An 18123-nucleotide genomic window follows, 5' to 3' on the forward strand; every position below is an offset into this window, starting at 1 on the left:
CAATTCAGTTATAATTTTGTCGCTCTAACCGCCAGCACGGTCCGTCGGCTGACGTGCTTTAGTTAACCATTAGCCCCTAGCCCGAGACTGCCTCTATTTGTTTATGGAACACCGAATGGCTTTGGTTAAATCGCAAAAATTAATTACCAACTAAATCGATACGCGTGGCGCGCACCTTGAAGCGGTAGAGGGAATCTAATTCATCCATTAAATTTTAATTATTTTTTATATAAGTCGACCAACTTCTCTGGTGTCTCGTGGAGCCAGGTGGCATTTGGTTTAATGCGGGCCTCTCACGTTCTGCCAACAGCCGGGGCACATGTGCGGGTTACACTTTAGGACGCGTAACAGTCCGTCTCAGAAGACGTCCCTCCGCTGGGGCGACTGCTGCCTGGCCTAAAACTAGTGTGTATAGTGTTCCTCCTGGATCAGGATCTCCAAGATCCCGCGGTTAGAGCCACTACTTCATCCGTTCGACCACGAAATGTTGCATAAGTCGAGGCGCATTTGATTGGCGCGCTTCTTCGATTGCCGTCGCAACGCATCCGCTTGAACTTGGCGCACATTATTCCCAAGAGCCGAGGTGAGTCTCTTTCCGTTCGATTGCCCACAAATGCGCTGGGACATGCGCAGTATCCACATGGGGATTACAATAGCCCCAGCTCCGGGTGCGCTCTGTGCTTTGCTCAATTTTTTGTGAATGAAGGAAACCCACCTTGTCGATGGATGATGGGTGGAGGTGCCAGGTGTTGGGGTTTTGTTTGTCGTGACTATGACGTACTACTTAGGGGAAAGGGGGGGGGGGGGCCTCCATGTCTGAATTGTTTATGTATTTTACATAAGCTCCAGTCCGGGGTTTTGTGCTCCCAACTCTCATTCGACGGTTATATAAGCAAATATTGTGCGTGCTTCAGGAATCATAAACTAATTTTCAGGAAATTGGGGCTGAGGGCTAAAGGACAGGCTTTATTTTGGTTAAATGAGAGCCAGGGAAACTATGATTTAAAAAGGATTAATGGGGTATATGAGGAAGGTTAAGGCGCAATATTAAAAGAAGCGAAAACAATAAATTATTGGGATAATAATTGGGATAATAATTGTTTTAAAATAGTTTTATTATCAATAATACGAATTTTTGTACTCTATGGTTAATTTGGCTCCTCGATAAATATTTATAGGGAATTTCCTCTCATTTATTTAGCCATAAATAATATATGTATCAGTTTAAGGATGGATTTTCTTACTTTTTCTTATATATTCCGTAGATAATTGGGATATTTTAGGAAAGTAAATACGGAAATGTATTTATAGAAGCAAAAATAATAATGAAACAGTGTAGTAATTGATATATTTCAATGTTTAAAGTTAGTTTTATTATGAATTATCCGCATTTGTATACTATATGGTTTATTTGGCTTCTTGACATATATTTATAGGGAAATTTCTATATTTTTTCTAACCAAAAATAATACATTAAATAGATAATAAATATACTGTTTCACAATATCTTTTAAACTAATAAATTTTCCCTTAAGTAGCAGCCTCAATAGGTCATTATCTGAACTATATATATCTATAAATATCACCGCTGTTAAGGACATAGTAGCTGCAACTGCCAGTTAATTGCGCGCCATTAGCAAGGACGCATTTGCTTGGTAGGGATATAGAGCTACATGCCCTGGCACCCACTCCTATTATATCCTTGCTGGCAAAGGTCAGGCGCACCGATGGCCAGGGCCAGTGCATTGGCTTAATATTTAATGCTGCGTGCTGGGGGCCAGTTAATTGAAAAATGAGCGCTTGCAACAATTATGCTCAAGGTTGTAACTCCATCCCTAACAACCCCACCACTCACCACCCTCCTCTTTGCCATTCCATTACAGCTAAAGGTCAAACCCGTTTCCAAAGAGTATTAATTTACACAAGCCAAGCGCGTGTGAAGCGTTGAGGTTGCTGAAAGTATATCCTAGAAGTCAAGGACTTTTCTGAATCGCAGCCATGATCAATATAGCCGGCGTGGTGAGCATCGTGCTCTTCTACCTGCTCATCCTGGTGGTGGGCATCTGGGCCGGTCGCAAGAAGCAATCCGGCAATGACTCCGAGGAGGAGGTGATGCTGGCCGGCCGCTCCATAGGTCTCTTCGTGGGCATCTTTACCATGACAGCCACCTGGGTGGGTGGCGGCTATATCAACGGCACGGCGGAGGCTATCTACACTTCGGGCCTGGTGTGGTGTCAGGCTCCTTTTGGTTATGCCTTGAGTTTGGTGTTTGGTAAGTGGAGTTCAAGGATACATATTCTTAATACTTATATACTCTTTCCTTTCAGGTGGCATCTTCTTTGCCAATCCCATGCGCAAACAGGGCTACATTACTATGTTGGATCCTCTGCAGGATTCCTTTGGTGAGCGCATGGGTGGTCTCCTGTTCCTGCCCGCTCTCTGCGGCGAGGTCTTCTGGGCCGCCGGCATCCTGGCTGCCTTGGGAGCCACATTATCCGTGATCATCGACATGGACCACCGAACTTCTGTTATTCTCTCCTCGTGCATTGCCATCTTCTACACGCTCTTTGGAGGATTGTACTCCGTGGCGTATACGGACGTGATCCAGCTTTTCTGCATCTTCATTGGTCTGTGGATGTGTATTCCCTTTGCCTGGAGCAACGAGCATGTGGGCAGTCTGAGTGACCTGCAGGTGGACTGGATAGGGCATGTGGAGCCTAAAAAACACTGGCTTTATATAGACTACGGGTTGTTGCTTGTCTTTGGAGGTATTCCTTGGCAGGTCTACTTCCAGAGAGTGCTCTCCAGCAAGACAGCGGGACGGGCACAGCTGCTGTCCTATGTGGCTGCAGCCGGATGCATCCTGATGGCCATTCCACCAGTGCTCATTGGAGCCATTGCCAAGGCCACACGTGAGTGGGATTCTAAAGATTAGATTAGATTAAATATAGTCCAAGATTAATTCCAATCTTCCCTTTGACAGCTTGGAACGAAACGGACTACAAGGGACCCTATCCCCTGACCGTGGACGAGACCAGCATGATTCTGCCCATGGTCTTGCAGTACCTGACGCCCGACTTTGTGTCCTTCTTTGGTTTGGGCGCCGTCTCCGCCGCCGTGATGTCCTCCGCCGACTCCTCGGTGCTCTCAGCAGCCTCCATGTTCGCCCGGAACGTGTACAAATTGATTTTCCGTCAGAAGGCGTCCGAGATGGAAATCATTTGGGTGATGCGCGTAGCCATCATAGTGGTGGGCATCCTGGCCACCATTATGGCCCTCACCATTCCCTCCATCTACGGATTGTGGTACGTGTGGCAGTGATGCATTATTTAGCCTGACAGGCAGCTCATTAGCTTGAGTGTTTATTCCCTCTTCCCCAGGTCCATGTGCTCCGACCTAGTCTATGTAATCCTGTTCCCACAGCTGCTGATGGTGGTGCATTTCAAGAAGCACTGCAACACGTATGGCAGCCTGGCGGCGTATATAATGGCCTTGGCCATTCGACTGTCGGGTGGTGAAGCAATCCTGGGCCTGGCGCCACTCATCAAGTATCCTGGCTACGATGAGGAAACGCACGAGCAGATGTTCCCCTTCCGTACCATGGCCATGTTGGTCAGCCTGATCACCCTGATCTCAGTGTCCTGGTGGACTAAGTAAGTGCTACTTTACCATTTTTAAGAAAGTATGCTTAATTCTCTTTATTTTCAGAATGATGTTCGAGTCCGGCAAGCTGCCGCCCAGCTACGACTACTTCCGCTGCGTGGTCAACATTCCAGAAGACATTCAGCGCGTGGGCGATCCCTCGGAGTCGGGCGAGCAGCTTTCAGTGATGGCTGGACCCCTGGCCAGATCCTATGGCGCTGCCACCATGGCCGGCAAGGATGAGCGCAATGGACGTATTAATCCCGCCCTGGAATCCGACGACGATCTGCCCGTGGCAGAAGCACGTCGCTTGAACCAACAGACTGCGCAGGCCCAGGTAAAAAAGATGCTGGACACGGCCACCGGTGTGAAGCCGGCCGGCGGAGGCGGTGGCCAGTCTGGCATGGCCATGCCCACGCCGGAGCAGGATAACACGGCCTTCTGAGTAGAGTAGGCGCCCGGCGGAGCGAAAATCCCGGAGGGTCTCGCCAGCCGAGCCCGAAAGTAGGCTGCAGTCGAACCACAGAATTATACGATTTTAAGTTGCGCTTGTTACGGGGGATTTGAGACAGGGTCGGGAGAGTCAGGAGGATCAGGAGGGTCAGTAAAGTCAGGATGGAGTACAGAAAGTATTAGGACACGTACGTTAAACTCACAAGTGCTCAGGTATAAAGTGCAGAAAGCTGATCGTAAGGTTTACATTATCATTTAGCCAACTTATATAGTGTATAGTTTTCACAGAAGCTTAAAGCGTTCCATCGTTCTTGATTTTGCTGTTGAAGTCGTGAGTTTTTGGTGTAAATGTTCAAAAGATATCGAAATACATATCAAATGCATTTTCCTCCGCCCGAAAGTTGCATTAAAAACGTATTAATCCAGAGAGGGGAGTTCATAAGCCGCCAAGGAGGCTAGGAAATAAGGGTACAGTGTCATAATGTCCAGTGTCATAGTGTCATAATATAACTTACAAGATTATTAAGTCGAGAAAAGTTTAAGAGAGCTACCAAAATTAAGAGTAACCTTTTAATATTTTTAGTTCTTTAACCACTTTAAAAGTTTCTAAAAATTAATGTGTATACTGGGCTTTATGACACTCACTCAAAATATATATAATATTATTGTATGAAAGACGAGAGCATTTGTGTGCCACAGATGAGGCAGCCCCACATAAGCATTCCTGGCATTATCGGTATCGGTCATATATACTATATAGATGCATATAATGTGAATCATGTGTCCTTCCAGAATGAACAAAGCTAAGCAAGAAACACAAGTGAAATAAAGTGAAATAAAGGATAAACTAAATGCAAAACTAAAGCAAACGAAACATATCAAAACGAGATACATATCAGTCGTGTGTAAGCTATATAGGAGAATCGAGATATATACACATACATCCACTATATAAACCCAATAAACGAGCAGCATGTACATGAGAGAACATAGTTGTTTAAGCGAAGAAATCGAGGCATATCAAGTTATATAGGAATGAATTTTAGCTGCTCTCAAAGAGCAAAGTCACACGGAATATAAAGGAGAAGGAATGGAAATTATATATGTAACATGTTGCGTCGTAGTACCTAAAAACTATAAATATATATATATACATATATACAAAATCATATACACCCGCATATACATATATATACATGTATCTAGAGCCAGCCACAGAATTTAGAGTGTTATACCCAGGACAAACACCGCCCCCCCATTGATCCAAAACAACCTGCATATTGGCTAGGAGAATATCTATTCTATATACACACACGCTGCCTGAACCCCAAACCTCAACTGGAAGCTGAAGAGATTCGGAAGAATTATAACTAAAATAACTAAATTGAAATTAATTGAGACGTGTGTTGTTGGTTCCTCTTTTTTTGTAATGTTCACTCGGCTCGTTTGTTAAAGTTTAAACTAAAAATCTATCTAAAGGCAACTCAAGTAACTAATGTGCGTAACAAGCTGGATGTTAAGCCCTAGAAACTACAACAAACTCACTTAATTGTAATGAATGTTGACTGCTTTTTGATTGAGCCTCGTCTGTTTGTTGTATTTGGGGTAAAGTTTTATAACCTTTACATAAGCGAGACTACTAACTAAACTTACTGAAGTGTTTTGAGTCCATCTAGGACATCCATCTACGCATATATATCTGTTCGTTGTTATTGTTATTGTCTCTTGCATCAGATCTGAGTGTGTACATTTCGATAGAGTTCAAATTTGACTAAATTTCCAAATAACTTGAGATAATTAAGTGCGTTTCTTTGTGCAGATGTTAACCAGATTTGTAAATAAGCAAAAATTACTCGTTTGTAATGTTACTATCAACTATCAACCAAAACCACCAAATAATTTATGCATTCAAAACGAAATAATTCTGTTTTGCAATTAGTTAAAAGAGTACGTACCTATGTTATTGTTAACTAAACTTGGTCTATCCATTCCAAGTACTTTTAGTGGAATTATGTTAACCAAAAGTAAAGAATAAATGAAAAATGAAAACATGAATAGGAAAAATGGTTACGATATACACGATGTATTATGATCAGATTAAACCAAACCGAATACATATCAATGTTTTAAGCCTAGCAAAAGGGAAACGAAAACAAGTATTTATTAAATAAAAGGTATATAAATATATGGAAATGGTTTCTCCCCAGTCTCTGCCTGTTTATTTATTCTACTTCTCAAAGCTTAGTTGACTAACCAAGTAACTGACTAACTGACTGACTTATAGACCGAGTGACTGACTGACTAGCTTGTGAAATAAATACAAACATTACCGGGCAACAAAAGCCACCATCGCCGAGTGACAATCCCCAGACAATGGAATGGTATTATCGCAGGTGGAAATTTCTCAGGCCAAGTTAAAGAGCAAAGAGCTCTTGTCGGTGGGGCATCTCATCGGTTCCGAAAAAAACAATGCTCTTTTTTGGGGGGTTCCCCTTCACATGTGTGGCAACTATGCGACAGTTACCTATATTATTTAGTCGAAAGTCAGCCCGCTAAGTTGCCAAAGTCGCATCTCAACTGGTTGCAATTAGCCTGCTAATGATGCTATTGCCGCCGCAATTAAGTTGTAATCCCAATTAGATCGGAATCGCCAGATAATGATGAATGGTAGAACAGCGCCGCCCACCGTCATAAGACCATAACTTGTGTCGCTCGAGAATTGCCCCCTAATTGTGGTCGGTGTCGTGTCAGCTTCTGTGGCTAATGTTGCTTGTGCCATGTCAGTGGTTGTGCTTCTGTGGCTGCATCCGGTATTCTGGCTAAAAATTTGCATTGTTTGCCGATTTGAACCTTCAACTGTCACTGGGTCGTGGCAGCAAGCAGCTCGTCTTCACTTGTCTTCTTCTTGGCCAATTAGCCGAGCGGAAGAATTTCGCGAATGCCTCGGACTTGGCTTGTGTCGCGGATGTGAAGGGAACCGATCGCCCAGAACTGATGGCCATTGCACGGAAAGAAATAAAGTGGTGTACAATGATCTTCGATTATATATGATTTCTGAAAATGAAGTAGGTTAAAAAATATAAAAGTTTAAGAATCTTTGAAGACTGACAAGGAATGAGTGCTTTGAGCTTTGATCTTTGTCATGTAACTAAAGGTAATTCTTCGTAATATTCCTAGCAAAATCTTTCTCTTTCTAAATATTAATAGCATATTTTTTTATGATTCTTCATCAAGTTGTTTATTTAACAAACGTTTGGTCTTTTACATCTAATGGTACAATGAATTACGGCTAGAGTTCCATGGGTTTGATTTAGGGGAATACGATAGAATGGGCGAATTGCTGGTCAATTGGGGAATAATTTACAGTTGCGGAGAGATGACATGAGGTGGTGCTGGTGGTTGGTGGTGCATAATGGTAGCTGGTGGCTGAGTATTCAAAGGCACATGGCGAACGCTGGGTGGATGATGTCTTCACTTCTTGCGGTAAGTGTAGCCACCGTCAGCGCTGTAGCTCTGCTGGATGGTCTCGGGCACCTGGCTGGGTCCATTGTAATCATACCCAGAGTCCTGAGAAGGGGCACTGGGATATGGGCCAGAGCTGGACGATCCGCCAGTGGGTGGGGCACTGTAGCTAGACGATGGGCCACTGGGGAAGTTCAGAGCGGGATCGGCAGCGGGAGCTCCATAGGAGCTGGAGGGAGCCGAGGGATAGCTACCAGCGCTGCTCGAGGCAGAGGATGAGGCGAAGGATGAGCCTGATGCGTGATGGCTGGATGAGAAGGAGCCGGCGCTAGATCCGGATCCGGTTGATGGAGCTCCATACGAAGATGAAGGGGCACTGTAGGACTGGGATGGTCCTGAGGCAGGTGCTCCGTATGACGAAGATGGTGGCGAGATGGGGGCAGAGTACGAGATGGATGGTGCCGCCGGGTAGGGTCCACCGCTGTTAGATCCGGAGCTAGGTGCCGAGTAAGACGACGAAGGAGCCGATGGATACGGGCCTCCACTGTTTGAGTTAGGAGCGGAGTAGGATGAAGATGGTGCGGCGGGATAGGGTCCGCCAGAGCTGGAACCAGCTCCAGGAGCCGAGTACGAAGAAGAGGGAGCCGCGGGATAAGAGCCTCCGCTGTTGGCGCCAGGGCTGGGTTCCGAGTACGAAGACTGTGGTGCTGCTGGGTAGGGTCCACCGTTGTTCGATCCCGAGCTAGGTGCCGAGTAAGACGACGAAGGAGCCGAAGGATACGGGCCTCCACTGTTTGAGTTAGGACTGGGCGCGGAGTACGAAGACGAAGGCGCCGAGGGATACGATCCTCCACTGTTGGCACTGGCGCTGGGAGCCGAGTATGAGCTGGAGGGAGCCGAGTGGAAGGATCCACCACTGGAACCCTTGCTTGGTGCACCGTACAAGGACGAAGGAGCAGCCGAGAAGCTGCCGCTGCTTGATCCCGAGCTAGGTGCCGAGTAGGAAGAAGAGGGAGCCGCGGGATAAGAGCCTCCGCTGTTGGCATCCGCACTGGGAGCGGAGTACGAAGAGGAGGGAGCAGCCGGGTAGGGTCCACCGTTGTTAGATCCGGAGCTAGGTGCCGAGTAAGACGACGAAGGAGCCGAGGGATACGGGCCTCCACTGTTTGAGTTGGGACTGGGCGCCGAGTACGAAGACGAAGGCGCCGAGGGATACGATCCTCCACTGTTGGCACTGGCGCTGGGAGCCGAGTACGAGCTGGAGGGAGCCGAGTGGAAGGATCCACCATTGGAACCCTTGCTTGGTGCACCGTACAAGGACGAAGGAGCCGCCGAGAAGCTGCCGCTGCTTGAGCCAGATCCGCTGCTGGGTGCGCCGTAGCTGGACGAAGGCGGTGAGATAGGCTGGAACGAGGACGAGGGTGCTCCGTACGAAGACGAGGGCGGTGCCGCGGGAGCATCATACGAGGAAGGTCCCGAAGTATAGCCACTGCTGCCCAGGCTCTGGGTCTTCGATGGCGCTCCATAGTTGGTCGATGGCGCCGAGGCCAAGGGCACAAAGCTGCTCACACTGGGCGCTCCATAGCTGGACGAAGGCTTTGAGGGTCGCGATGCGGGTGGCAGGTAGTTGCTGACGGGCGCCTGTGGTGGTGCTCCATAGCTGGAGGATGGTGGTGGAGCAGGAGCCGACTTTGGTGGTCCGTAGGATGATGATGGCGGGGCAGGCGGTGCTCCATAAGACTTTGAAGGAGCTGCAGGAGCTCCATACGACGAAGATGGGGCTGCAGGAGCTCCGTATGACTTGGAGGGTGGAGCAGGCGCTCCATAAGAAGAAGAGGGCGCTGAAGAAGCTCCATAGGACGACGAAGGAGCGGCAGGAGCTCCATATGAAGATGAAGGAGCGGCAGGAGCTCCGTAGGACGATGAGGGTGGTGCGGGCCTAGGGGATCCATAGCTGGAAGATGGCGCCGACTTGGGTGGTCCATATTTGGTCGAAGGAGCTGGGGCTCCGTAGCTCTGAGACGGAGGCGCAGACTTTGGGGGTCCGTAGCTGGAGGATGGAGGAGCACCATAGCTCTGCGAGGGCGGAGCTGGCCTTGGAGCTCCGTAGCTGGAGGACGGGCGACGGTGGTGATGTGACTTCTTGGCCTGCGGCGGTGGTCCGTACGATTGGCTTGGGCGGCTTGGAGGCGGTCCATAGCTAGAAGAAGGACGCGAGGCCGGAGGACCGTAAGAGCTGGAAGGACGAGGAGCCGGTGCAGGATAGGGTCCGCCCGAGGAGGCGCTCTGCGAGGGCGCCGAATAGCTGCTGGACGGACCGGAGTTGAACGAGGGCGCTGGACCGGAGGCGGGTGGCAGGTAAGAGCTGGGCGGCGGGGCTCCATACTTGGAGGAGGGACGCTGCTGGGAACTGGGGGGCAGGTAGGCATTGTTTAGCGGCGCCTCACGCTTTGCCGCTCCAACATCGCGGACCAGAGACGCGGCGACGATGGCCACCACGCCGATGACACCGAAAAGCTGCAGCGAAAACGAGGAAATTGGCAAAATTAGCTTTTTGTGCCGCATTGAGATCGCGTTGATCGATGGATGATCCACTCTTCACGAGGTATTTACGACGATTTACAGTGAGAGAAAATTTATGTAAAATCGGTAGAGGGAGTTTTGGGTAATATAATGATGAGGTAATTCTTTTAGAGAATGGTTATGATCTTCGTTTTGTTTTAGTTATTTAAAAAATAATAATAATAATGCTGGAGACTTTCTTCAAGTGAAAACTCTTCGACTCACCACTCGCATGGCTGCTGCTGCTGCTTCTCCTGGGGATGAGCTCTCGATGCGCTTCGAATGCAAATTAACCGAGCTGCAAAGAGTGTGAGGGAGAAAATCAGTTGAAAGTGGATTACCAACATAAAAAATAGTTATATATAGATTACGTTAATGTTGCGTAATTTTTTTTATTCGCACCGCAAAGAAGACTAAAATGGCGACGATGACCGGCCAGACCTTAATCGCTGCCGTTCAATCTTGGCTCGGTCCGTCGGCCAATGCCAAGAACTGGCCAGCAGCCGGAGCGTGTCGCCCGGCGGCATTGAGGCGCTGCCACTTAATTTGGGCTCTTAGGAAAAATCGCACAAAAATCGCGCAGACAAAAGCCTCTGCAATTGCTGGAGAAACTTTTCCCTTTCTTTCTGGGAACGAATTGAATAAAAGGCCAAAACGCTGTGGGGGCGTGATCCAGCAGTAGCAGCAAAGCCGTTAGCTGGATTTTATGACATTGCAAAATCAGTCACGACTACTTAAAAGCCCTCTTCCCCCCTCTTTCTCCTCTCCCCTATCCTGTTGCATGTGCAGTGAGTGACACATATTTTTTTCTCCAGCTACTGCTGCCAATTACTGTCTCGCCTCGGGGCCTCGGGCTTCATCCCGCTGGCTTTTGTTGGCTTTTTGGTGACAGACATCATCAGCCCCCGCCGAGTGTTATTGTTTAGCTTGTGCCGCTTGTTTAGTCGTTGCTGCAAAATTTTAATTATTTTTCGAAGACCGCACAGGTGACTGGAATGACCCACCAAAAGTGAGGCAACTCCTAATTGGCCATGCAGCTTATGCAAGAATTACGAGCGATGACAAGGCCGAAATAAAGAATGTATTATAGAAATAGGGTTAATTATGATAAATTTAAAGTGAATCCAGCTTAGAAAGGTTTTTTCTATGATTTTTAAAATAAATCTCACTTTCACAGATTTTTTTTACTACGATATTAACTTGAAAACATTTTTCGAAGCTTGTATAATGTTTTGAGGATCATCAAACCCCAATTAATAATTAATAGCTAGATAGACAAACGATCTAATTTGTGATTTTTATATGGATTTACATTTAAAACAGTTCATTGACTCTGATCCTGCATTTCTGTTAATTTTTTTTAAATAGTGTTTTGATATTTCAGCAGCAGCTTTGAAGTTTTAGAATATATTTTCTAAAATGTAATAATTATATATTATCGATCCTTCCAAAAATTGTTTCACAATATGTCAAAACAATACTATGGGTTCAGAATAAATACAGATTTTTAAAATTAATTTAAAATGTACTCTATCCTATCTATGACATTCCTTTATTATCTAATGTAACTTTCCAAATACCTTTTGTATTTCATTTATATAAGTTAAGTTAGTTATTCTGTGTCCTGTGTATAAAAACGTCACAGCATTTCATTAAAACAAACCGTTTCTAATAAAAATTATTTAGTTTTGCTTTTCACTGATATAAACTAAACGAAATTTGGCCAATCAAAGATTTACGACGATTAGTAACCATCCTTTTGGAAAGCTTTGACACTATTTTTGGTATTTAACAATAAATAGTAATCCTGCTCAAATAGTTGTTTACACTTGTTTTTACGATAAATGGCGATAATCCTTTCGAGATATTAACACTAACCGTTTTCGTGGACACCAGCTGCTTCTTTGATATTTGGTTTTTGGGAGGGCACTTCACCAGACGATGCTCTGCCGATGGACAAATGCGAACTACACTGCTGTTTGATGCGCAGCATGCACTTTTATACAAAATCATAACCGGGCAAAGCCACAAAATCCAAAGAAAAACAAAAAAACATAGGTAAAAACACACACAATAAAAAAAAAAACTAACAATAACAATGCGGACAGACGAAAATCAAAAGCTTCGAAGAGCACCAAACACAATGCGAAGAAGACGCTGGGCAAGTCTTCGGCGTCGAGTTGTGGGTACTTTATGTAACACTCCAAATGCACTCACTCGCCGCCAGCCACAAGCCACCAGCCAGCCAGCCACAAGCCACCAGCAACATCTGCCACAAAATAAAAACAACAAAAAGCAAATCCAAAACACCGCCAGAGGCAGCAACAAAAAATCAGTAAAGTGATCGGAAAGCTTTCTGCTTTTGCTTTTGTTTTTGCCCTGATAAATCCACATCGATCCGATTCCAAGTTCAGTGGCAACATCTGTCATCACTACACGGCTTTGCCTTTGCATAAATCATAAAAGAGCGTGCCGCTTCAAATTAATATCTATAATTACTTTTTGTTCAAATGCTTGATGTTGGCTTGCAATTAATAAAATGTACCTTTGTTAAAAGTACTTGTAATATATTTACAATGAGAAGCTTTAGTGTTACAACCATTAATAAAAGTCAAAAAATTTAGATAAAGTATTAAAAAAATAAGTAACCTATGAAATGAAAAGAGGCAAAATATTTAAAATTAATATTAAATAATAAATATTTTGAATGTTAAAATGAAAATCCAAATCAATAATGATTAATAACAGTACGATTTCTTTATTTATAAGGTTATTACATTGCTATTTGGTTTTTAATAATGGTCATAATTTAACTTTCACTGTTTAGTTTTACCTAAATATGTTTTAAATTTAAATATATTTTACAACATTTAAGTATACATTTCTAAACAACTTTTATATGATAATTTTTTAAGGAAATCAAAGTTTAAAAATATCATAACTAAGCCAAAAAAGCATTAATTTTAATTCAAAAAGCTTTTCTTTGCTAGTTTTTTGCAGGTTAACAAATCTGCAAGCTACATTTTAAGTTTAAAGAAATAAAAATTTTGGCCAATTTTCGAAAATTTTAATGATGTAACCCCTTACAAAATTTTGAAAAAATGACTCAAAAATGTTTTTTCTTCGGACATGGCTAGAAAGACTCTCCTGTTAATGCTGATAAGGAATATATATGATTTGTAGGGTCGGAAATGACTCCTTCACTTCCTTCACAAGCTTCTGACGGAAATTATAATACCCTCTAAAAGGGTATAAAAATAGAATAATCACAATTCCACCACAGGCAAGTATTCCATAATTTCAGGGAATCAATCACCAATAACTAAGCAAAATGTAAACAAATAAAGAATGAATAACTTCCCCAAAGAGCACACCCTTGTCCCATCCATCAATTAAAACCAAAATCATGCTGCAGTTATCAACGTTGGGTGGATGGTTTATTTTAGGCAACAGTTGGCGGCATCTCGGGCTTCTTCCAAATGTAACTGGCCCAGGGGATGCACTCCTTCAGCAGATGCATGTAGGCCAGGCCCGAGGGGCAGTCGACCTCCCTGGCGGCAGTGCCCAGCTCCTCGCAGAGCCAGAACTTGGCGGCATCAAAGTGGTGCGGATAGGTCTGGCCCACCTCGGACTCGTCCTTGCAGGCGGAGCGACCCGCATCGGAACTCACGCTGGCCACCAGAAAAGCGGCCACCATTAGAGCGAGCAGAGCAGCAACTACCGGAAAAGTGAGAGGGAGGAGGGCAAATCAGTAAGCAATCGATGGGGAAATAACTTTGAAAAGCAACCAACACCCACCAGACTTCATTTTCAGCTGTGAAAGTTTTCTCGATAGAAGGAACCAACTGAGGCCATTCCATTCTGGCCACGGAACTTTTATACTTTCGACGGGGAGCCAAAAAAAAGACGTAAAAACAAGAATAATAAAAGTATTGACATTTTGACACACGCGCGCATCCGTTGATTATTATCTGGGGAGCAGAAACAAAAAGAACAGAGAGTGGCTCCAAGATAGGGAGCAGAATCTGCCAAAATGTCACAAATATGGACCCAAGGGTGGGGAGAAAAGAAATCATTAAATACTATATATGAGAAATAATGTTTTAGTGCAGTCAAAGTTTGTTAAAAGATAAAAATCTCTTGCACTTTAAATGATAAATTCGTGTATTTAAACCCCAACTAACCATTACTATTTGATGTTCCCAAACTCATATTTATAAGGTCTATAAGTCGACACTCTGCCTAATAACCATGACTAGTTATTGACACCTTGTCAGGTGTAATCCCAAATGGCATGCCAAATCCATAATCGCATATTTTATATATTTATTTCCATAAAACAAATGCCGAAATCTGAATTCGTTTAAATTGTGCAACATTAAAGTCTATCGGCCCATTCATTAATTAATTGCTGACCAACTCTTCGATGCTTATTTCTTTTTCATTTTATTTTTGTAATATTTGTTGTAGTCTCTTTTGTTTTTTGTTTAGTCATTTTGCAAAAGTATTTTGCATTTATGGTAACTGTTTGTTTCTTTGTGGCTTTGTTTGGCATCGACGCCCCGCAGCGATTCGGGCGCCAGGCCACTTGACCAATATAAATAGCAAAACTAACAAACATAAAATAAATATAAAGAAAAAACTCCAACTTCACGACTGAAAAAAAAAAACTAAAAACCGTTTAGCAGCGAAAACAAAAGCCCTGAAAATCGCTTACAAAATGTTGCAGTGTTTAAAGTCTAATTACAGTTTCCGCATTGAGGGAAAAAGGGGTTTTGCCAATCAGCCAACGCAATTTGGCCAGGAGGAGACCGTCGGAGTCCGTCGCAGACCATCGAAGACCGTCGGAGTCTGGCAGATGTCCAATGACTTGGCATGTGTTAAGTTGACTGATTATTTCAGGTTGGCCAAGATGATGGCGGCAACGCGCAGTGCAGCGGCTAATTATCGATTAAGCCGACACGCTCGGTCTCTCTCTCTGGTCAAATCCAATTAATGCGACCCAGTGAAATGCGGCTCGTTATGATTGCCCAAAACGATGGTGAGAAGTCGGAGCTCGGCGACATCCGCAGGCTGGGAAGCTAAAAATAAATCGAAACTCATTTAGACTAAGTGATTTTTGCTGTGCAACAAGTGCCCCAATGCAGAGCGATAAGGCCTTTAAGGAACTATAAATATGCCAATTGTCGGCCTTCGATTGCAACACTTTCATCATGTACAAGAGTGAGGCATCACCTAAGTTGCTCTTTTGAAAAATAAATCAAAGACTAACTCTATTCCCATGCAGGCACCTTCCTTTGCTGCCTGCTGCTGGGCCTGATCCTGGCCCTCAGCTCCGCCTACAACGGCCAGGACATCTATGCCGAACCCAACTGTGCCATCGTCGAGGATCATGCTCGCAAATTCCGCGACATCTCAGACCCCACCCACTACTGGGTCTGTCCCGAGGGTCAGGAGAAGGCCGACTACATCCAGTGCCCGGACAACTACGCCTTCATGGAGAAGGAGCAGTCGTGCGTCGTCTGGGAGGAGTGGAAGTGGGTCGAACCCTACACCAAATAAACCGAAACTAAGCCCACACGCCTCGTGAACAGCAAAAAGTCTAAGCCATTTCTATTTCTTTTTCTGCTGCCGCCAAGTTTTGATTGGATTCGATTGGATTTCCCAAGAAGGGAGACGGGCTCAATGGTGGTGTAAATAAATTAATTATATGTCCTAACTTTTGGTCAGTAACTGTGGCATACAGTGAAACTTCTTAGAAAGAAATGTGTTTAAATTTAATGGTAATTTCTTCAAGGTAAGTTGAGTTTTAGAGGAATAAAACTAAATAGTTTGAGGTAAAAGTAAATGTAGATTTTTTAATGTTTAAAGATATTAAAGATTAAGATATATCTTCCTTTTCGATATACAACTTCAGTTTCGATATTGAAGAAATCTTGAAATATCCTAAAACCCTTTACAATCTTACATCACAAGCTTTAAGTCAGGCAGTTCAACGTAAAATTTCCACTGTACTTACACCCTGCCCCTTGTAGGCTTAACTTCTTTATACCATAGATATGTCTCGTACAGTCTTAAGATATTATGTTCATGTAACTCAATGTCCCCATAACTCAAGTTGGTATACCAAGTTGGATACATAGTTTCCCCTGCCAAGCTGCCTTGGACCTGAACTTGGGCCTCGACCTGAGGCTGAACCCCAACTCGAACTCGAGAGCAATGAAGCAGAACTTTTAATTAACCAAGGCAGACGTACACACACCTCTCATTCACAGCCTGCTGAGGGTTCCCAGGGGCCCTGGGGCCACGGCAGCTCTCGCATATATCACATACTATGCCCGGAATATGAGATACCTCTGATAAACGATAATTAGGCAGTGCGTGTCTGTTGCGCTTGTAATGTTATCTAACACCTTCGATTGGCAATCAAAGCTGTTGCCGCTGCTGCTGCTTTTGCTACCACAATCAATCAACTCGCATTGTGCCCGCTCCGAGTCATTCAAAGTACCCAAAACAGAGGATGAAAAACTGAGTCAGACGACGCGTCGTCTCCAGTCCGGGGTGCTCCAATTCGGGGCTTAACAAAATATATAAAAATATGGGTGCTCGCACATATATTTATTTTTTTATTTTTCCCTTCAGGTAAAAGTCATAAATATCAAAGCGTGGCGGAGAGAAACACAAGCGCTCGCATTAAAAGTGAAAAGTACTTCAATAAATTTAGTTAGAAATCATTGCCGCAATGCAAACACAAGCAGTATTCGAGATGGAGTGTTCGTGGGCACGTTGTGTGGATGCCGATGCCCCACGGCGGATTGAAGTGCCCATCGATGGCATCACATAATGAATTTGGGTTTGGAGGTGCCGTAGCCGTAGCCAGTGCCGTTGCCATTGCCTTTACCCACGGATCTCTGAAGAAAGTCAGCAGCAGTGCTATGGTGGCCTTGACAAGGCGAGGAGACACCATTATCTGCATGCAGATAAGACCTCCGAGCCCATCGACTAATGGCAATGACAATGGTAATGGCAATACACCACTGCCAGTGGTATTGCTCCGCTACAAGTAATGGTAATGGCGATGCCAACTAGATGCTACAGAGAAAGAAATCAAAGTTAATAAACTATAAAGAGTATTCTCAATTTAATTAATAAAATTCATCAGAGAATTAATACAAACCAAAATGTATGTAATTTGAAATTATTATTTATTGATTCCTTTTTTTCTTTTTATTTCTCTAATATACCTTATTATTTTCCCCAGTGTTTTGTGGCATAAAAACAAAGCACTTGCATTAGTTGCTCCATTTGCCAATACAATACGATACGAAACGGAGTGCGGTGTGGGTTTTATTTTTATCAGATAGCTGATGATGCTGATGCTGCCTCATTTCTGGGTTAAGATGAGCTGCAGCTCCCATCTCGAGTGTGTCGCTATTACTGCGTCAACGACTGCCATAATTATTCCCATCATTACTTTTATGTATAAATATATATCCATGCATTTATTCCGAGTTGTGCAAATAAGGCGAGCGAACACTTATCAACCCAAACCATGACATTGAACCAAATTTTCTGGTCTTTGTTTTCAGCTAATAAATAAATAAATGCCCTTCAATGACGAGACTATATCGTGACAAATGCTCTGTAGAACATTAAGCTTAAGTGTAGGAAATTAATGGGTGGGGTGATTGCTTGATGTACAGGCAATAAAGTTTTATATTGGATTCCTAAACTAACTTTTTATTGAATTTTTGCATTTAAAAATGTTTAAAATATATAATAAATTCGATTTTGAAACTATAAAATATATTTTAAAAACCCCTTTTCTTTCAATTTAATTTACAAAATTTCCCCATATTATGTTATCCATATTTACGGATTACCTTCACTGACCTTGCCTAATCGCGCCAAGCTCCACTGTTTGTTCCAAATTTGTCCATTTCCCACCGCTGCGAACGCTCTTTTGTAATTATCTATCACAATCTATCTCAATCCAGATGCCCA

At 44.0% G+C, this 18123-nt stretch overlaps 4 protein-coding genes across 4 annotated transcripts; 2 read left to right on the plus strand and 2 right to left on the minus strand.

Moving 5' to 3' along the window:
* Nucleotides 1-35: 35 nt before the first annotated feature.
* On the plus strand, nucleotides 36-6282 carry ChT (choline transporter). Its single transcript, XM_017182475.3, has 6 exons — nucleotides 36-583; nucleotides 1884-2272; nucleotides 2328-2912; nucleotides 2984-3305; nucleotides 3381-3653; nucleotides 3709-6282. Exons 2-6 carry the CDS (start codon nucleotides 1999-2001, stop codon nucleotides 4085-4087), a joined length of 1833 nt encoding a protein of 610 aa, XP_017037964.1. The 5' UTR covers nucleotides 36-583; nucleotides 1884-1998; the 3' UTR covers nucleotides 4088-6282.
* Nucleotides 6283-7566: 1284 nt separating this feature from the next.
* On the minus strand, nucleotides 7567-12078 carry Muc91C (Mucin 91C). Its single transcript, XM_017182354.3, has 3 exons — nucleotides 11998-12078; nucleotides 10345-10417; nucleotides 7567-10074 (listed from the first exon to the last, which is right to left on the minus strand). Exons 2-3 carry the CDS (start codon nucleotides 10351-10353, stop codon nucleotides 7567-7569), a joined length of 2517 nt encoding a protein of 838 aa, XP_017037843.3. The 5' UTR covers nucleotides 10354-10417; nucleotides 11998-12078.
* A 1457-nt stretch (nucleotides 12079-13535) lies between these two features.
* On the minus strand, nucleotides 13536-13951 carry LOC108085677 (uncharacterized). The gene is made up of 2 exons (XM_017182371.3): nucleotides 13918-13951; nucleotides 13536-13836 (listed from the first exon to the last, which is right to left on the minus strand). The coding sequence occupies exons 1-2, from the start codon at nucleotides 13925-13927 to the stop codon at nucleotides 13562-13564; spliced, it is 285 nt and encodes a 94-aa protein (XP_017037860.1). The 5' UTR covers nucleotides 13928-13951; the 3' UTR covers nucleotides 13536-13561.
* A 1381-nt stretch (nucleotides 13952-15332) lies between these two features.
* Nucleotides 15333-15795, plus strand: LOC108085663 (uncharacterized). Its single transcript, XM_017182353.2, has 2 exons — nucleotides 15333-15342; nucleotides 15407-15795. The coding sequence occupies exons 1-2, from the start codon at nucleotides 15333-15335 to the stop codon at nucleotides 15679-15681; spliced, it is 285 nt and encodes a 94-aa protein (XP_017037842.1). The 3' UTR covers nucleotides 15682-15795.
* Nucleotides 15796-18123: the final 2328 nt, after the last annotated feature.

The sequence above is a fragment of the Drosophila kikkawai genome, chromosome 3R, assembly GCF_030179895.1.
Source record: "Drosophila kikkawai strain 14028-0561.14 chromosome 3R, DkikHiC1v2, whole genome shotgun sequence".
In the NCBI taxonomy this organism is placed as follows: Eukaryota; Metazoa; Arthropoda; class Insecta; order Diptera; family Drosophilidae; genus Drosophila; species Drosophila kikkawai.